Source organism: Phoxinus phoxinus (assembly GCF_949152265.1).
Source record: "Phoxinus phoxinus genome assembly, chromosome: 24".
In the NCBI taxonomy this organism is placed as follows: Eukaryota; Metazoa; Chordata; class Actinopteri; order Cypriniformes; family Leuciscidae; genus Phoxinus; species Phoxinus phoxinus.
In genome coordinates this window covers 694,388-715,349 of record NC_136899.1, presented here as the reverse complement: position 1 = coordinate 715,349, position 20,962 = coordinate 694,388, and the positions used below count along the sequence as shown (strand labels likewise).

At 40.9% G+C, this 20,962-nt stretch overlaps 2 protein-coding genes across 8 annotated transcripts in view; one reads left to right on the top strand and one right to left on the bottom strand.

The window, feature by feature from the left end:
• The window catches only part of arhgap28 (Rho GTPase activating protein 28), a 32,453-nt gene extending 15,928 nt beyond the window's left edge, over positions 1–16,525 (top strand). For 5 of the 7 annotated variants that reach the window (XM_079601919.1, XM_079601915.1, XM_079601916.1 and 2 more), the window contains exons 4-15: positions 2,393–2,465; positions 3,236–3,408; positions 5,229–5,394; positions 7,566–7,657; positions 8,692–8,769; positions 9,511–9,670; positions 9,882–9,964; positions 11,496–11,693; positions 12,553–12,687; positions 14,620–14,747; positions 14,826–14,890; positions 15,003–15,606. In XM_079601919.1, coding sequence (XP_079458045.1) covers positions 2,393–2,465; positions 3,236–3,408; positions 5,229–5,394; positions 7,566–7,657; positions 8,692–8,769; positions 9,511–9,670; positions 9,882–9,964; positions 11,496–11,693; positions 12,553–12,687; positions 14,620–14,747; positions 14,826–14,890; positions 15,003–15,088 — 1,437 coding nt within the window. In that variant the 3' untranslated portion in view covers positions 15,089–15,606. Of the gene's footprint in view, positions 1–2,392; positions 2,466–3,235; positions 3,409–5,228; positions 5,395–7,565; positions 7,658–8,691; positions 8,770–9,510; positions 9,671–9,881; positions 9,965–11,495; positions 11,694–12,552; positions 12,688–14,619; positions 14,748–14,825; positions 14,891–15,002 lie in introns of all 7 variants that reach the window. The other 2 variants (XM_079601913.1, XM_079601914.1) reach the window with 2 other exon arrangements.
• Positions 16,526–16,659: 134 nt separating this feature from the next.
• Positions 16,660–20,962, bottom strand: part of lama1 (laminin, alpha 1) — a 62,953-nt gene continuing 58,650 nt past the window's right edge. The window contains exons 61-63 of the mRNA XM_079601912.1: positions 18,771–18,904; positions 18,051–18,267; positions 16,660–17,049 (exon numbers count right to left, since the gene is read on the bottom strand). Coding sequence (XP_079458038.1) covers positions 16,898–17,049; positions 18,051–18,267; positions 18,771–18,904 — 503 coding nt within the window. The 3' untranslated portion in view covers positions 16,660–16,897. The remainder of the gene's footprint in view (positions 17,050–18,050; positions 18,268–18,770; positions 18,905–20,962) is intronic.

Sequence of the window (20,962 nt, the reverse complement as noted above, 5' to 3'; positions counted from 1 at the left end):
GCTCCTACTGAGTGTTAGGAAGTGGTTTATCAAATAGATTCCTATGAAGGTAAAAATCGAAGGCATGTAGATGTGAATTTGAGAACCTTTGAGAATATTTGTACTTGAACGCTAAAATGTACACTCACAGCTCCAATGTGAAAACGTTTAAACCTGTATTCTGAACTTGAAGCTGCAGAAAAGTAGACTCGTGTAAAATGGCAGATTTTTATTTGACAGGTTTTCACACTGGAGCTGTGAGTGTAAAGTTCAGCGTACACACTTACGAATGTTTATTGTACGAGTTCTCGAATTCACATCTACACGCTCTCCAGTTTTGCTACTCTTTTATCTTCATAGGAATCCATTTGATAAACCACTTCCTAACACTGAGTATGAGCTTCCATCCACTCAGCACACAACGGCAGGTGTCGTCTTCTCACAGGCGTGTCATTTTTATAATTTCCCATGATCCTTTGCTGCCGCAGCTGTTGTGGCCGTTTGTTCGCCGTGTGAATGTGTCTCAAAATAACCGAGACTGGAATGAGACACATGAGGAAACCCCAGACGTGTTTAAAATTAGCCTCATGACAGCACTTCCACAATCCTGCTGAGATGACACATCTGAGTTTGGCTTCTAACGATATAAATACAATACAAAATGCCATTGAGGTTCGAGGAGCTGAAGTCAAGATGAAACAGAAGTGACAGACCTTTTCTTTCGTAATGTGATGTACATTCGAGTGTTAGTTCATCGGATAATGTTGGGCGGGACTTGGTTCTGTGCATCGGTTGTTGATTGGATGTTGAGATGTGGGTGTGGTTTTTAAAACTGGAGGCGGAGCGTGTGCTGGCAGGGGCGGGGTTTATGCGCACTGAATGATTGGCGAACCCTGCATACATCACGCTTGACGCTTCAAATAAAGATTTTTAGACAGACAGACAGGCAGATAGACAGACAGTCAGTCAGTCAGTCAGATAGACAGACAGACAGTCAGTCAGATAGACAGACAGACAGTCAGATAGACAGACAGACAGTCAGTCAGATAGACAGACAGTCAGTCAGATAGACAGACAGTCAGTCAGATAGACACAGTCAGTCAGACAGACAGATAGACACACAGTCAGTCAGACAGACAGTCAGTCAGTCAGTCAGATAGACAGTCAGATAGACAGATAGTCAGTCAGATAGACAGACAGTCAGATAGACACAGTCAGTCAGATAGACAGTCAGTCAGTCAGATAGACAGTCAGTCAGTCAGTCAGATAGACAGTCAGTCAGATAGACAGTCAGTCAGTCAGACAGTCAGTCAGTCAGTCAGTCAGTCAGATAGACAGTCAGTCAGATAGACAGTCAGTCAGTCAGTCAGTCAGTCAGATAGACAGACAGTCAGATAGACACACAGTCAGTCAGTCAGACAGTCAGTCAGATAGACAGTCAGTCAGATAGACACACAGTCAGATAGACAGACAGTCAGATAGACACACAGTCAGTCAGTCAGACAGACAGTCAGTCAGATAGACAGTCAGTCAGATAAACAGACAGTCAGATAGACAGACAGTCAGATAGACACACAGTCAGTCAGTCAGACAGACAGTCAGTCAGATAGACAGTCAGTCAGATAGACACACAGTCAGATAGACAGGCAGTCAGTCAGACAGACAGTCAGTCAGATAGACAGACAGTCAGTCAGATAGACACACAGTCAGATAAACAGACAGTCAGATAGACAGACAGTCAGTCAGTCAGTCAGATTATCAGATAGACAGACAGACAGTCAGATAGACAGACAGTCAGATAGACAGACAGACAGTCAGTCAGTCAGATAGACACACAGTCAGTCAGTCAGACAGTCAGATAGACACACAGTCAGTCAGACAGACAGACAGTCAGTCAGATAGACAGTCAGTCAGATAGACAGTCAGTCAGATAGTCAGACAGACAGATAGACACACAGACAGACAGACAGCTCACGGGTGTTCAGGGTGAGTAAGGGGCAGCTGCTCTGACAGCTGAAATATCTCATAATGTGATTGGATATGTAGGACAGATTCATTGGACCGAAATAGTCCAACAAAAGTCCAGTGTTCAGCAGGACATCATCCATACAGACATTATATACGCTAACTCATGTTAACACACGCTAACACACGCTGACACGCACTAACACATGCTGACACGCACTAACACACGCTAACACATGCTGACACACGCTGAAAGTATGTATATATGACACGTGGGATGCGATGCCCTTTCTAAAGTGCTTTCTTTTCACTTACAAAAAGTAGTGTAGAAAGGCCTGTCGCAATTATTGATTATGGGTTATTTTATCAAATCAGAACATGTTTACCTCACGAGCGCTCTTTCGGGATCCGTGTGTGTGTGTGATGATGTCATTGTGTTTTCTTGCAGTCGGAACTGACGCCTCCCATTTCTCCAAATGGACAGATCGCTCCCAAACTTCCCCAGTGGAATCCTCCTAAAGGTCGGACAGCGTTTGAGCCTCTTTAGATACAGTCGAGCCAAACATTACTCAGACTCCAGATATCATTTTATATGTTTCCACTAGTGTGTGCAGGACTCTATAGTTCATTTCTGTGAGTGAGGAGAGCAGAATAAAGTAAACTGAGACATATTATACACAATAACTCTTCATACAGAGACTACCTGTAAAAATTATAAACATTTGGGACCAAAAATTTGAAGCACAATGAAGCATTGCTTGGTCACTGGTCGAGCTAAACTGGTATTATCTAATTGTGTAGTTAAATTTAACAGCTGACAGATATTCAACATAGTTCATGTGTGAGACAGTCTAACAGAAGGACTGTGTGTGTGTGTGTGTGTGTGTGTGTGTGTGCGTGTGTGAGACAGTCTAACAGAAGGATGGACAAAACCTGTCAAATATCAATTGAGTTCTGCTCATATTTTATCACCGTTTTCTAAACTATAGTGAATAAACTGATAATGTGAGGAATGTTGAAGGTCTGAATAATGTTGGTTTGACTGTATATTTACATTTAAATGTATTAATTTAGCAGATGCTTTTATCCAAAGTGATTAACAAAATAGGAACATCACATATTCACAGTACATGATGAGACGGAAGCTAAAGCTGGAGACGGAGTTATTATTTTAGTGCCTGTGTTTATGCTTTAGCTTTAGCGCTCATGGAATATGAGCATTGGTGATTAAATGAGGTTTCAGTGATTGGGTAATGATGTTGGTTTAGTAATGTGTGTTTGGTGTGTCCAGTTCCTCCAGCGTGTTCGGTCTTCACGCCGCTGGACGGCAGAAGCTCGAGCAGCGGATCCGAGCCCGTCGTGTTAGCGCTCGACGTCCCGTATTCAGAAGGCGCCCGCGCTCACCGGAAGGGCCGCGAGTGCCACGACTGCAGGAGGATCCGGAAAGACGACAAGGATTTACCGGTGTGTATAAGATCGTTTAGATTATTTGTACAGCACATTTCAAAACAACGTGAGATGATCCTGATCGGATCTATTCGAGACACTAGACTGTAGGAAAGAGTTTTAACCGCGTCGGTCAAAAATTACAGATTTTTTTTGTGTCAATGAAATTAATTTAGTATATTTTAGTTTGATAATGTTTTTTATTTAATATATTTTGTGTTTTTAGGGGATTTTTTTTAATACTAAACTATATACGCAGTATTTATAATCCATTTATTCACTTTTTGAGCATAGACCTGAAAATTTAATTTCCTGTGGTAAATCTTGAATGCTTTAGAGCACAGACTGAAGTTTGATCTCTTTTCAAAGACGACACTTGGCAGATTATTGCTGAAGTGAAAAAAAAAAAAGTAGTAGTAAACTTTAAAAAAGTAACAGAATTTTAGGTGTATTGTTCTAAAAATAATGCACAAAAATACTATTTTCAATTTTATATGAAATATATATTTTCAAAATCAAGATTTACTCTAAAGCATAGATCTACACAAGTTGTGTTCCAAATTTTCCGCTGATATCTCAGTAAATGAGCTTCCAGTGAGATGTTGTTCGGCTGCAGTACCACACGCTTCCACTAGAGGAAACTCTCATTCATTTCCAATCCGCTCATTTCTGACCGCGAGCGCACACGAGTCACTATTATTATCAGGACCGTTAAACCTGTTCAGATCATGTCCATGATTATTTAGTTTTTTTGTTCACAAAGAAAGTGCCAAAACCTTTACCAAGTTTCGTACCTTTCCAATAAAGAAAAAAATTCTAAGAAAACAAAACCGTAAAATGTTTCGGTCCAGGGTCAAAGCCCGTTCACACAAGGACTAATACTATAGAGATATAGTTCTAAATGTAAAAGAATAGCCACACCACAACTATACTGGCACCGAGGAACGATGTTTTTTCTGCTGATGAAGGATAAAAACATTGGCAGGCAATCAGAATCAATCCTGCTTTAACGAGCATTTAACGACAAAACTGCAGTGAGCTTATAATAAACAGAAAGATATTGTGTTATCTTTATGGTTATTGTTCTGGCGGGTGGATGGCCTTGAATGTGCATTTTCCCTTTTTAAACTGATTCTGATTTCATAATCACTTTCTGTCAAATGTAAACACCCCATGAATTCAGCATGTGAATAAGTATTAGTCAACATTATTATAATATTAGCACTGCTAAAAGATGAACAGACGTTTGGGGTCGGTAAGATTTTAAATGTTTTTATGCTCACCAAGGCTGCATTTATTTGATCAAAAATACAGTAAAACTGTGAAATATTATTATAATGTAAATCTGCTGTTTTCTATGTGAATATATAATAAAGTGTAATTTATTCCTGTGATCAAAGCATCATTACTAGTCTTCAGTGTCACATGATCCTCCAGAAATCAGTATAATATGAAGATCTGATGCTCAAGAAACATTAATGATTATTATCAGTGTTGAAAACAGTTCATATGTTTGTGGAAACCGTCATACATTTTGTTTTTCAGGATTCTTTGATGAATAGAAAGTAAAAGAACAACGTTATGAATGACTTTAGTCACTTTTGACCAATTTGAATGCGCCCTTCCTGAATAAAAGTATTAATTTCTTACTGAGGCCAAACGTGTGCATATCAGCTCCAAATCAAACAAACTAAACCCTCACCATGTCATCACAGGAAAGCATTTACCGGCAGTGTTCACCGTTCTGTTGCATGAAGCACAACGCAGCATTTACGGAGAGCATTTTGTACAGTGAGGTCAGATCAGATGTAATGAGGTCTGTGGTGTGTGTTCTTCAGGGTTTCCAGACAGTGAAGCCCAGACAGGGTGTGACGCGAGTGAACGATCTGTCGTCGGAGGACCTCAGGAAGATCGGATACATCTCTCTGATCGAACTGACCACATTCTACGACATCATGGGCATCGAGATGAAGAGGAACCGCGTGGAGCGCAGCAAAGCTCGAGGTGCGTCTCAATCATCCAGACTCAGAGACCGCGTGAAACTGACCGTTAAAGGGGTAGTTCAGCCAAACATGAAAATCAGCCCATGATTTACTCGCCCTCATCCTAAGTGTATATACATTTTTATTTTATTTTATCCAAAGCGACTTACAATTGCTATATATCAGAGGTCGCACGCCTCTGGAGCAACTAGGGGTTAAGTGTCTTGCTCAGGGACACATTGGTGTCTCACAGTGGATTCGAACCCGGGTCTCTCACACCAAAGGCATGTGTCTTATCCATTGCGCCACCACCACCCCATATATGACATTATTCTTTCAGACAAACACAATCTGAGTTATATTAAAAAATGTCCTGGCTCTTCTAAGCTTTATAATGGCAGAGAATAGCAGTTTCTGTTCTGAAGTCCATAAAATTGCATCTATCCATCATAAAAGTGCATATCTATTATAAAAGTGCATCTATCCATCATAAAAGTGCATCTATACATCATTAAAGTGCATCTATCCATCATAAAAGTGCATCTATCCATCATAAAAGTGCATCTATCCATCATAAAAGTGCATCTATCCATCATAAAAGTGCATCTGTCCATCATAAAAGTGCATCTGTCCATCATAAAAGTGCATCTGTCCATCATAAAAGTGCATCTGTCCATCATAAAAGTGCGCCTATCCATGATAAAAGTGCATCTGTCCATCATAAAAGTGCATGTATCCATCATAAAAGTGCATCTGTCCATCATAAAAGTGCATGTATCCATCATAAAAGTGCATCTGTCCATCATAAAAGTGCATGTATCCATCATAAAAGTGCATCTGTCCATCATAAAAGTGCATCTATCATCATAAAAGGGCATCTGTCCATCATAAAAGTGCATCTATCATCATAAAAGTGCATCTGTCCATCATAAAAGTGCATCCGTCCATCATAAAAGTGCATCTGTCCATCATAAAAGTGCATCTGTCCATCATAAAAGTGCATCCGTCCATCATAAAAGTGCATCCGTCCATCATAAAAGTGCATCTGTCCATCATAAAAGTGCATCTGTCCATCATAAAAGTGCATCCGTCCATCATAAAAGTGCATCCGTCCATCATAAAAGTGCATCTGTCCATCATAAAAGTGCATCTATCATCATAAAAGGGCATCTATCCATCATAAAAGTGCATCTGTCCATCATAAAAGTGCATCCGTCCATCATAAAAGTGCATCTGTCCATCATAAAAGTGCATCTATCCATCATAAAAGTGCATCTATCATCATAAAAGTGCATCTATCCATCATAAAAGTGCATGTATCCATCATAAAAGGGCATCCGTCCATCATAAAAGTGCATCCGTCCATCATAAAAGTGCATCTATCATCATAAAAGTGCATCTATCCGTCATAAAAGTGCATCTATCCATCATAAAAGTGCATCTATCCATCATAAAAGTGCATGTATCCATCATAAAAGGGCATCCGTCCATCATAAAAGTGCATCCGTCCATCATAAAAGTGTTCGTCTGAGAGAAGAATGTCATATACACCTAGGATGCGGGAGAGTAAATCATGGGCTAATTTTCATGTTTGGGTGAACTATCCCTTTAGCTAGGGCTGCCTCCTAATAGTCCACTAACCGTTAGTCGACCTACATTTTTATCAGTCGTTCAGTCGTTTTATTTTTGTAGACTCACAATAACAACAAAACGTGTTTTTGTAAAATAATGTTTCTTTCTGTGGATTTGGTCTTGAGTTTGAGCACATCACATTAATGAACAGAAACTCAGCGTATACTTGCTCCACAGACATGAGAAATATATCTACAGAAAGCTTGAAATGTCTACATTTCAATACAAAGATTCCAATGGAAAATACATATTCTCAGATTATGTAATCCGTATAAAAATGTGCATATGTGACGAGTCAGCATGGGCGACTTCAGACGAAAACAGAAAACATTACCAATAAATTATTAAAATGTATAGAGAGTCTCATCCTGTTATTATGTTTGCCGGTGCGCTGTGGCTTTATGTTTCAATTAGTTTGCTGATTAGGGCATACGTATATTATATAGGCAATTAAAGGCGCATTATTATGATTTTTGATTTTCGACTAATGGCTTAGATGAACGGCTAACATCTTCAGTCGAGGGCAGCGCTACTATTAACGCTGTGGTTTGTTTCCCACAGACAGCGGGATATTCGGTGTTCCTCTCACTACGCTGCTGGAAAACGACCAGAAGAAATATCCCGGCTCCAGAGTTCCTCAGGTTTTCAGGAAGGTACGTGGCTCTTCTTTCCCTCGTCGGTTGTTAGAAACGAGGTTGAAACACTGGAATGTTGTGATCAAGATTGTGAGTTGTCCGGAAAGTTCCTAGTCAGCACTTCTCTCTATCTCACATTATCCTGACCCGGCGGCCCACGCTCCTCGCTTTTCCTAAAAACAAAGGCGGTGGCCAGAAGCGCTCTGGTTTGTTTTACACGGCTGTCTTGACCTCGATGTTTCTGTTTTTAAGTGGATGAGGGAGGCCGTTCATTGTTTCACTGTTTCACCGCTTCAGGCGCTTGAGAGGTTTACTGAGGGAACAGGATTAAAATAGATGCTTTAATAAACGCTCAGGAGTGAATCTGCTCGTTCCGAGATTCTTCTCGCGTTGTGTTGGGAAACTGGAGACCTGACGGGAAGATACGGAGACTCCCGGAGGCTAGAAATACAGCTGACGAGTCCTGAACTCTTATCAGTCGCTGATAAAGACTCTCTGTGTGTCTGAATGAGCTGGAATCTCAATCATCTGTCAGAAAACTACAGCACAACTGCTTCACACAAGACTGTGGTGTTACCATGGTACAATCCAAAACATATGGTGTTCCCATAGTAGATGCCTACAAATCATGGCGTTATTGTAGTAAACATGGTGTTACCATGGTAAGTGTCCGACAAAATGGTGTTACTGTAGTAAAAGTCTGGAAAACATGGTGTTACCATGGTAAGTGTCCAACAAAATGGTGTTACTGTAGTAAAAGTCTGGAAAACATGGTGTCACTGTAGTAAAAGCCTGGAAAATATGGTGTTACTGTAGTAAAAGCCTGAAAAACATGGTGTTACCATGGTAAGTGTCCAACAAAATGGTGTTACTGTAGTAAAAGTCTGGAAAACATGGTGTTACTGTAGTAAAAGTCTGGAAAACATGGTGTTACTGTAGTAAAAGCCTGGAAAACACGGTGTTACTGTAGTAAAAGCCCAGAAAGCCATGTTAATACCCAGCATGTGTGTTTGTGTCTCATGTGATAATGATGATTGTGTTTCTGTTGTCAGTTGTTGTTTAAACTGGAGCAGACGGGGTTACAGACGGAGGGGATCCTCAGGGTCCCGGGATCAGCATCCAGAGTAAAGGTAAATAATCCCTCATCCCTCCAGAGGAACACGGCCTGGTCCAGTATTTGTGTTGTTTTGCTCACTAAAGCATCCGTAAAGCGTCTGACCTGGATTTCTCCCACTGACTCCAGCTTTAATTTAATTTTAATTCAGTGTTATTTGACCGGTTCATCAACTGATGCATTTGCCCATGAGGAACTCCTGCTGGTTTCATGTCAAGTCACCTTCATTTATGCAGCGCTTTTAACAATATAAATATGAATTAATATAAATATTAATATGAAACAATATAAAAACGATTGTTTTATAGCAGATTTACAGTGAAAATAGGAGATTACAGTAACAGAGATTGTTTTGGCTTTACAGCAGCTCTAGAATAAAGTTATTGTCCAGCTAAAGTTAGTTTTGATTGATTCACTTCCATTGCAAAGATGATTAGTTATTAACCCTTAATGTGTTCTGGCCCCTCATTCGCACAACAACTCGAGAACGCAAACCTTGAAATAGGTTCCAAGGTGCAAGTGTTGTAAAATTGAGAAAAGCGTTTTCATCTCCGCGTAAACTTCAAAAACGCGGATCTGTGGAAGCACTGACGGCGTGCACATGCGTATCACGTGTTTAGTCTATAGGTATGCGCGTTTGAATATATATGTGCGCAGGCGGTGTAGTCTTTCTTTACAAATTGACCTCAACAAATGACTTGTCTGGCCTTAAAAAAAAATCCTAATATTCATAAACGCATGTGTTTGTCCTCCACAGCAGCTGCGTCAGGAGCTGGAGCTGAAGTTCTACGAGGACCGCTTCGACTGGGATCAGGTGCGGCAGAACGACGCGGCGGGTTTGTTGAAGATGTTTATCCGCGAGCTGCCGTATCCTTTGCTAACCCAACAGCATCTGCCAGCGTTCACAGCGGCTCAGAGTGAGTCTGAACACACACACACACACACACACACACACACACAAAATATTCCTTTTTTGAACTGCCTGAAAAACCCCTCATGCGTAAAAACATTTTTTGTGATATATGGGAGCGCAATATAAAGGGTAATGGAAACACGGCTACTGCCTGTTCAGAGTCACGTCCCTCATCTCTCTCTCTCTCTCTCTCTCTCTCTCCATCCGTGTGTCAGGCATCTCATCACCCAAACACCAGATCCAGGCTCTTCATCTCCTCATCATGCTGCTTCCCGAAGCCAACAGAGACACGCTGAAGGTCTGTTCATCTCCACACACTGTTTATGAAGATCATCAACTCAATTACTATCATTTAGTGTGTACATTTTAGCGGCGTCTAGTGGTGAGGTTGCGCATTGCACCCAACAGAAGTTACGGTGGCCCACAGGAAGTGATGTCGTCGCCTGAGACAGCGGAGAGTAGCCAGTTAAACAATGAGGTTTCTTTACAAAGATAAATTAAGAAATTAGGTTTACTTAATTATTCCGTGAAATGGAATGTTTTACGAATATTATTGTCGCTTGTTCATCATTGTGTCAGTGTTTTATTCGCTCGCTTCTTATCATGAAGAACAACATAGTGACGAAATGCGTTTGTCCGTTCAGGGCCACCGTAGAAACATGTCGATGTAAGGAGACCCGCGGTGTGTGTAGAAACATGTCGATGTATGGAGACCAGCGGTGTGTGTAGATAGAAATGCTCATTCTAATGTAATAAAAACATAACGGTTCATTATGTGAGGTCTTTATACACCACTGAACACATAGTTATGAATATGATATTGCATTTCTGAGATCCTCCTAAATATTACACAGTGCACCTTTAAGACAACTTTTGACTACAACAGCCCTTATTTTGAAAGACAATAAAAGGCCCTCAATATATTTATGATACTTCTGCTATAATGACATTTTTCGAACTGTTTATTTACAGAAACTATGACTGGCAGTATTTTTTTAATTAATTTCAAATATAAAAAACTGATTTCAAATATATAAAACATATATAATAGTATCTCAAAGATACTAAAAATCAAATAACACTTGCTCACAGTTTACGCTTTTTATTTCCAATGATAAATTATAGTTTGTGGTTTTTAGAATTCGTTTTTACTCACAATAGCCAAAAACGTGATATGGAGCTTGAAATGTATATGAATTTGTTCACAAAATATTATATCCAGGATCAGGAGAACCAAGTAAAAAATACAAAAAATGGCTGTTAAAATGAGAAATATGATCTTAATATTTAGCTTATTGTAAAGCTTGAGAACTGCTGCTTCAAGGTCATGTTTCTCCCCAGACATGAGATACATCTGATAAAATCTGGCATTTATAAAAACCAGATCTATAGAAGTTAAGATAGAATAATAAAAAAAAATTCTTAAAAGTGTTCTGTGGTTTAGTGTAAATAAAACGGTATGAGTCTATGGAATGTCCCTATTTAGAGAACTGAGTGTGTGTTTAAATTAACATGTTCTCAGGTGAAGTTGATGAACCGGTCGGACGAGCTGCGTTAATCCGTGATGACACACACACACACACACACACACACGAGAGAATCAGGCTTGTTTGACGTCATGTTTGGTGCCCATATCCTCATGTGGAGATGATTCTGTTCCTGCCGGACTCAGCTGAAAACGCAGTACAGATGCAGAAGGTCACGGGTTCAATGAAGCTTCAATGCAGCGCGAGTCCAATCCATGCATGTTTCCAGAGAAAATTCCTGTTTGGAGTTTGTTAGAACTCTCTTAATATAAACCTGATGATGTTTGCGGTGTTTGTTCTCAGGCTCTTCTGGAGTTCCTGAGAAAGGTGGTGGCGTTCGAGGAGAAGAACCGCATGAGTCTGTGGAACGTCTCCATGATCGTAGCGCCAAATCTCTTCACTTTCAGCGGGAAGAACGCCAAACAGGAGGAGATGCAGGTCGCCGTTGCTGCCGCCCAACTCGTGCGCCTCCTCATTACCCATCAGGACCTGCTGTGGACGGTGAGCATCTGCAGCTACATTAACCACGTGATCGCTTCATAGCCAGAAATATTCAGAAAGTGTGGAAAACGTGGTGTTACTGTGGTAAAAGTCTAGAAAACATGGTGTTACTGTAGTAAAATCCTGGAACACATGGTGTTACTGTAGTAAAAGTCCAGAAAATATGGTGTTACTGTAGTAAAAGTCCAGAAAATATGGTGTTGCTGTGGTAAAAGTCCAGAAAACATGGTGTTACTGTAGTAAAAGTCCAGAAAACATGGTGTTACTGTAGTAAAAGTCCAGAAAATATGGTGTTGCTGTGGTAAAAGTCCAGAAAACATGGTGTTACTGTAGTAAAAGCCTGGAAAATAAGGTGTTACTGTAGTAAAATCCTGGAACACATGGTGTTACTGTAGTAAAATCATGGAACACATGGTGTTACTGTAGTAAAAGTCCAGAAAACATGGTGTTACTGTAGTAAAAGTCCAGAAAATATGGTGTTACTGTAGTAAAAGTCCAGAAAACATGGTGTTACTGTAGTAAAAGTCCAGAAAACATGGTGTTATTGTAGTAAAAGTCCAGAAAATATGGTGTAGCTGTGGTAAAAGTCCAGAAAATATGGTGTAGCTGTGGTAAAAGTCCAGAAAACATGGTGTTACTGTAGTAAAAGTCCAGAAAATATGGTGTTGCTGTGGTAAAAGTCCAGAAAACATGGTGTTACTGTAGTAAAATAAAATAAAACATTACCCATCAGGAGATGCTGTGGACGGTGAGCATCTGAAAAGCTACATTAACCATGTTTTCGCTTGATATTCAGAAATGAGCTGGCTCATGATGAATATGTGTTTGAGGCGCTGACGTCTGATATTCGTATCTGCAGGTCCCGTGTTTCCTGATCTCCCACATCAGAAAAATGAACGAAGCCGCCATGGGCAAGAAAACGCCAACCTCAGAGAAAACCAAACGCCGACTACTGAGGAGATGGAACACGGAGAAGGACCGAGACCGCAGCGAAGTGAGTGCTCATGGGACTGAACCTTCACTCCTCGTTTGGATTAAAGTTAATCAACACAGGGGAGCCGTGAACCAGGGTTATTATAGCTAACCAAAACCATTTAAAAAACATTTGGAATAAAACGAGAGTGAAAATTGAAAGTGATATTTGCCAACATGTTGAATTTTCATTTAGTTTCACTTTAAGTATTAAAATAACAAACTAAACTTGAAATAAAATGAATAAAAAAGATATAGACATTGAAAAAACACTAATAAGATGACAATGGCACTCAACAAAATAAAAAAACTAAATGGAAAATATAAAAATGTGTGCTGTCAAATCGATTAATTGCATCTAACATAAATTTTTGAGTTTATATGTGTGCGTATATAACACACACATAGCCTACACACATATATAAACAAACTTTTATGTTAGATGTGATTAATCGATTTGACAGCAATAATACAAAAAAAAACTTAAAATATTTATAAAAACAGTATCTAAATTATGCTAAAATAACACTGCGTGAACGTGTTCTAAATTATTTAATTATTAACTTATAATGTCAGAGGGACTTCAAGTACATATTGGAGTTCATAGACGCTGATGAAAACATTCAGGAATTTCTGGTGTATCCTAATATTAAACTGCATGATGTGGCCGTTAATACCGAACGCGATTTTATTATTTGTACTAGGCTACTGTGACGACGGTATCGGAAATGCTTGACCGTTCTAAGATGGCAGACGCGCTGACATATCCGGAGCGACCGAATGTGGCATCTAAGCCTAAGGTGTTTACTTATCATATTAAACGTTACATATAATTTTAACTTGAGCGCCACAAACATCACTTACATCAGCCAATATGAATCTGTTCAGATGGATTACTAAGTCTCCCGCCACAGATTCAAATGTGTCGTTGATAGTAAACAGATCCGTTACTAATTCACTTTTTACTCAGAAGTAGACACGACGGCGTGGGCAAGTTACAGCACTGTAGTAGCCTATTATATAGAGTATGAGAGAAAGGGAGAGATAAACTGAGCGTGTGCGATTACCTTCGTCTGTTAGAGGAGCTTTTATTCTTCAGGTCCAGCCATAAAGTCTTGAAATAATACATCATGACCGCTGCGAGGAACATCTTTTTACAGTAGCGCGGATTTCACGTCACGTGACCTCAGTCAGTCAGCTCAGCGCTGGTCGATTTGAGAAATGGCGCGTAATTTCCTCGGTGACGCGTTGCTCGACAGTTGAGCCTTGTAAGGTGATGTTCAATAATAATAATAATTAAAAATTCCCACACAAAAAAAGTAATGATAAAGTAAGTATTAAAATAATTTCAACAGCTTGTTTAGTTCCTAAATTAATCGAGAGTTTTTGAACGAATTGACTGACTCACAAAGATGTCATTTGGCGCCACCTACCGGGGCAAAACATGTAACTTGCACTGACTGTAAACAAACAGTGAAAATGGCCAGTTCTGATGCTCATCCAATCAGGAGTATGGGTGTAACTATGACCTCATGTCATGATTCGATACATATCACGATACTGAACTCACAATACGATATTATTGCGATACTCCAAGACATGATAAAAGGTTACAAAAAATAACTGTTGATTAAAATGCTAAATTTGGTGTTAAATTGTGTGTGTAAATGAGTAGAGTTGGACTTGGTGCTGAAGCCCAGAGCACAGGACAATAGAGACACCAGAATAACAATATTCATGATTCTGAAGCTGAAAATACTGATTATTTTAGATGAATATGCTTGTGCTGTCACTGACTAGATATAAGCTATTTAAAATAATGTGTGCCACTTTTTACACAAATATCCCCCCATTGCATTATTATACATTATTTTGAACATTATATATACCGGTAGTAGTTATTGTAATGATAACATAATAAAGTGTGTGTGTGTGTGTGTGTGTGTGTCCTCAGGTCACGGATCTTCGTGACGGCGTCATCAGAGTTCACGCGCCGCTTCACACGAAGGTTTCGATGGCGATCCAGTTGAGCTGCGAGATGAAGGCCCGAGACATCACGGCACGCTTCGACATCGAGAACGGGTTAGTGAGCCTCTTCAACACACACAGGTCACATGACCTAGCCAGCCGATGTTGTTAACCAATCACTGTCGATTGCAGGCGCGGGTCGCGAAGCGCTAGTCGACGACAGAGACAGTGTCTGTTCGAGGTGGGAGGAAACATCGGTGAGTCCAACACCATCAGTGCCATTATATTAGTGTAATAAATAGTAATATTATATGGTATGTTATTAATATGAGTGAAGCATTAATCTGAAGAACGCTTGGTTCTCTCTAGGCGAGCGCTGCCTGGATCCAGACGCACATTTACTAGATGTTTACCACGCTAATCCTCACTGCGAGTGGGTGCTAAAGTCCCGCTGACCTGAGAACAGCTGAGCGCGCGCGTGTGTTTCCTGCAGAGGGGCTCCGGAGGTCAGAGGTCAAGCCCTGAGGTTGACCTCTGTGGCGTGGGTCAATGCTGGTCATTGAGTTAGCCTGGTGCCAAACTGAGCGTCCCGGACAGAAGCATGTTGCAGCACTTCTTACCGCTAGCCAGTGTAAAAAAGAGCATGTACATAAAATATTTATACCACTAATTTATCCTGCTGTATGATAATTATTTTGTATTGTTTCTATAAGCTGCATGTTTGTGATGAAGCCATGAGAACTGAACCCTGCGAGCGGCTCGTGTTCACCCCAAAATCACACATTTTAGATCAAATTCTCATTGTTTATGAATTACTAAAATGGGGGATAATGTTTACATTAATATTAGAGCTGGGCGACGATTAATCGCATCCAAAATGAAAGTGTTTACACATAATTATTTTTATACACACATATGCATGTATATATTTAAGAAATACTTTCCTTTATTTATATATAATTTATATTATATATTATATATAAAAAGCACATTTTCTTTAAATATATACATGCATGTGTGTGTGATTATATATATATATACACTAAATAATGATACTCATGTAAACACACACTTTTATCTTGGATGTTTCACAGCACTAATGAATAGTTGATGTAGTGCCTTTAATTAATGCATCACTGTTATAATAATGAGAATGACCATTAATCAAACACATAACATGCCCTGATGTATTACAGTCATTTTACAGTAATGTGAATTTGTGTTTCAATGTTGAAATAATGTCACAATACAAGAATCTTATGGTCCTAAAATTACTAAATGTTTTGATTTTGGTTTGAAATATGAGCCGCACGGGTAAATATGACCTCAAAAGAAACCAGAAGAATATTAATGCCAATGTCATCAAACACTAACCGGACTGATGAAGGACTCGAGTGAAAAACTGAAACATTAAAAGTTGATACGAAACTAAGAAGATCATTCAGAGGACAGGTGACCTTTGACCCCTGATGATTTACTTCAGTGCCTGCCAAGAATACTTTTGATGCTCTGAATATGTTTGTTTTTTCATCTTAAAGCTGTTTTTTATGTATGATGTACTGAAATGTGCACTTCTTTTTTTTTATAGTAACACGTTCTTGACGTTGCCAACTGAATTTGTGCATCGAATCCTTATTTGAGTTGTGGAAAATGTGTTCAGTGTTTGCTTGGTGTTTTTTTATCATATCATAGTCTTACAGCAAAGCCATGGAAATATGAATAACCCGCCGGCCAAACATGAAGTCACAGCGAGTATTATGAAGAAGATGTAGCCACATATCATAGATTTCATATCATGATGTTAAATATGTAATGAAGTTGCTGTAATATTTGGGTGAAACTACAGGTCATTATGAACTAATCCAATTAAAACACATGAAACCTCATCAGTGTGTGTCAGTGTTGCATAAGTTTGTGTCTCTAAAGCTCTTTGTTTGGATCCGGGTCAGTATCAGCGCTCTGGAATGTTCCCGATACTGAAGGAATGCTGGTTTCATCATCAGTAACACAAGCGACACGCTCGACTAACAAACCAGTTGCATTTTATTAACAAGTATCAAATCTGCCAAACCCTTACAAAACATGTTAAACGTTTTTAAAATCAAATGGATGCACTGTGAACTAACATCAAAATTAACTATTTGATTTTCACAAATTTTACTGTTCAAAAATAAAAGCAATGTTAAAAAAATTAGACCTTATTGTTAAGTGTTACTTAGGGTCAAATCTCTCTGATTATTCTCAGAACATGATGAATTATGGGTTTATGCAGGGCAGGAATGAGGAAACACTTGTGTGTGTGTGAACGCGGCGCTGAAGTCCAGGACGTCAGTCACGTGACCCTTGAAGACGCGCAGGTTCTTCATGCAACCGCGGAACGACTCTCTGGTGCGAAGACAGTTCTGCTTCACCTCAGCTGTGACACACACACACACACACACACACCGTCAACATCAACAACTACTGTGACCTTACCACAGACACATGATTGACAGCCTATTAGGGGTGTGCGATATTGACGAAAAATGAAAAGTGAATTTAATCAATAACAATAATTATATCTCATAAAAAAGAAAAAATCATGACAAAAATTCTAAATTATGATAAATAGTCTAAATCATGACAGTCAAAATTATGACAAAGTTGAAATTATGACAAAAATTCTAAATCTTGACATACTAAGTTCTCCATACATACCATTCTCCACCAACTCCACTGGCTACCAGTTTCATCCCGGATCAAATACAAAGTCCTACTACTCACCTTCAAAGCCCTCCACAACCTTGCTCCCCCCTACATCCGCGACCTCCTGACCCCTTACACTCCTTACCGCTCACTCAGATCCTCTGACCAAAATCTCTTGACTATCCCCCGCTTCAGACTTTCCACCCTGGGTGGCAGGTCCTTCAGTGCCTTGGGCCCCAAACTCTGGAACCGCCTCCCACAACCTCTTCGTGACTGTCCTTCTCTTCCCGTCTTTAAAGCACATCTTAAGACCTTTTTGTTTACTGAACATTTCTCCACACCAAATTCATAGCTTCATCCAGATAACCTGTCTTGTAGTATTGTTTTGGTTGTTTGTTGTTGTGTTTCCTTGCCTTCCAACTATGTAAAGCGACCTTGGGTTTGAGAAAGGCGCTATATAAAATAAACTTATTATTATTATTATTATTACTAAGTCATACTTGTCATAATTATGACATAAAAAAGATTTCAAAAAGAGTCAAGATCATGATTCATGACATAATTATGACATGTTATTATAAGTATAGAAAGTCATAACTAGAATAAATGTCATAATTATAGAAAGTCATAATTATGACAAAAAGTTACAATTATAAAAAATTTTTTTAATTATGACAAATAGTCAAAATCATGACCGTTCCCGTAGAAACGGGCCGATGCTGAAGTCAGTACCTGGATGTCCGCCCACATAGATGGGGTTTTTGGTCTCGGCCGATGTGGATGATGAGTACGGGTTCTCCACGGTCACCGTCACGCCGTCGACGGTCAGACTCAAGCTGTGCTTCTGCTTGTTGGCCACCAGGGTCCGCCAGCGCCCGTCACACATGTTTACGCTGCTCCTGCTGCTCGCCGAGATCCGGCCCGCGCCGTTATTTACGCTGAACACCACCTGCGACGGGTCGAGAGTCAGTCACGGGCACCGTAACACGGGTCACTGGAGGCTAACCGTACTGGAGGCTAACCGTACTGGAGGCTAACCGTACTGAAGGCTAACCGCACTGGAGGCTAACCGTACTGGAGGCTAACCGTACTGGAAGGCTAACCGTACTGAAGGCTAACCGTACTGGAGCCTAACCGTACTGGAGGCTAACCGTACTGAAGGCTAACCGTACTGAAGGCTAACCGTACTGGAGGCTAACCGTACTGAAGGCTAACCGTTCTGGAAGGCTAACCGTACTGAAGGCTAACCGTACTGGAGGCTAACCGTTCTGGAAGGCTAACCGTACTGGAAGCTAACCGTACTGGAAGCTAACCGTACTGGAGGCTAACCGTTCTGGAAGGCTAACCGTACTGGAAGCTAACCGTACTGGAGGCTAACCGTACTGGAAGGCTAACCGTACTGAAGGCTAACCGTACTGGAGGCTAACCGTACTGGAGGCTAACCGTACTGACCTGTCCGTTAAACAGCTCCAGGCCGATGGCGTCAACTTTCGTGCTGCTGATTCCCAACAGAATCCCGTCAGGAGCCGTGGATCGGAAGTCCAGACTCACCGTCACGTCCGAGCCCACGTTATAGCCCTCCTTCACTGCAGGAGCACACACACTCAATCAGGGCAGGACACTACAACACTAGCACCAAAACAGACGAATTTATGACAACGCTGAAATTATGACAAAAAGTTGATTCTGCTCTCTGAGATGTGTGTGAGAGAGAGTTCTAGAGGAGGTTCTGTTCTCTGAGATGTGTGTGAGAGAGTTCTAGAGGAGGTTCTGCTCTCTGAGATGTGTGTGAGAGAGTTCTAGAGGAGGTTCTGCTCTCTGAGATGTGTGTGAGAGAGTTCTAGAGGAGGTTCTGTCCTCTGAGATGTGTGTGAGAGAGTTCTAGAGGAGGTTCTGCTCTCTGAGATGTGTGTGAGAGAGTTCTAGAGGAGGTTCTGTTCTCTGAGATGTGTGTGAGAGAGTTCTAGAGGAGGTTCTGTTCTCTGAGATGTGTGTGAGAGAGTTCTAGAGGAGGTTCTGTTCTCTGAGATGTGTGTGAGAGAGTTCTAGAGGAGGTTCTGCTCTCTGAGATGTGTGTGAGAGAGTTCTAGAGGAGGTTCTGTTCTCTGAGATGTGTGTGAGAGAGTTCTAGAGGAGGTTCTGTTCTCTGAGATGTGTGTGAGAGAGTTCTAGAGGAGGTTCTGCTCTCTGAGATGTGTGAGAGAGAGTTCTAGAGGAGGTTCTGTTCTCTGAGATGTGTGAGAGAGAGTTCTAGAGGAGGTTCTGTTCTCTGAGATGTGTGTGAGAGAGTTCTAGAGGAGGTTCTGTTCTCTGAGATGTGTGTGAGAGAGTTCTAGAGGAGGTTCTGCTCTCTGAGATGTGTGTGAGAGAGTTCTAGAGGAGGTTCTGTTCTCTGAGATGTGTGTGAGAGAGTTCTAGAGGAGGTTCTGTTCTCTGAGATGTGTGTGAGAGAGTTCTAGAGGAGGTTCTGCTCTCTGAGATGTGTGTGAGAGAGTTCTAGAGGAGGTTCTGTTCTCTGAGATGTGTGTGAGAGAGTTCTAAAGGAGGTTCTGCTCTCTGAGATGTGTGTGAGAGAGTTCTAGAGGAGGTTCTGCACTCTGAGATGTGTGTGAGAGAGTTCTAGAGGAGGTTCTGCTCTCTGAGATGTGTGAGAGAGAGTTCTAGAGGAGGTTCTGTTCTCTGAGATGTGTGTGAGAGAGTTCTAGAGGAGGTTCTGCTCTCTGAGATGTGTGTGAGAGAGTTCTAGAGGAGGTTCTGCTCTCTGAGATGTGTGAGAGAGAGTTCTAGAGGAGGTTCTGCTCTCTGAGATCTGTGAGAGAGTTCTAGAGGAGGTTCTGTTCTCTGAGATGTGTGAGAGAGAGTTCTAGAGGAGGTTCTGCTCTCTGAGATGTGTGTGAGAGAGTTCTAGAGGAGGTTCTGCTCTCTGAGATGTGTGTGAGAGAGTTCTAGAGGAGGTTCTGCTCTCTGAGATGTGTGAGAGAGAGTTCTAGAGGAGGTTCTGTTCTCTGAGATGTGTGTGAGAGAGTTCTAGAGGAGGTTCTGTTCTCTGAGATGTGTGAGAGAGAGTTCTAGAGGAGGTTCTGCTCTCTGAGATGTGTGTGAGAGAGTTCTAGAGGAGGTTCTGCTCTCTGAGATGTGTGTGAGAGAGTTCTAGAGGAGGTTCTGCTCTCTGAGATGTGTGAGAGAGAGTTCTAGAGGAGGTTCTGCTCTCTGAGATCTGTGAGAGAGTTCTAGAGGAGGTTCTGTTCTCTGAGATGTGTGAGAGAGAGTTCTAGAGGAGGTTCTGCTCTCTGAGATGTGTGTGAGAGAGTTCTAGAGGAGGTTCTGCTCTCTGAGATGTGTGTGAGAGCGTTCTAGAGGAGATTCTGCACTCTGAGATGTGTGTGAGAGAGTTCTAGAGGAGGTTCTGTTCTCTGAGATGTGTGTGAGAGAGTTCTAGAGGAGGTTCTGCTCTCTGAGATGTGTGTGAGAGAGTTCTAGAGGAGGTTCTGTTCTCTGAGATGTGTGTGAGAGAGTTCTAGAGGAGGTTCTGCTCTCTGAGATCTGTGAGAGAGAGTTCTAGAGGAGGTTCTGCTCTCTGAGATGTGTGTGAGAGAGTTCTAGAGGAGGTTCTGCTCTCTGAGATCTGTGAGAGAGTTCTAGAG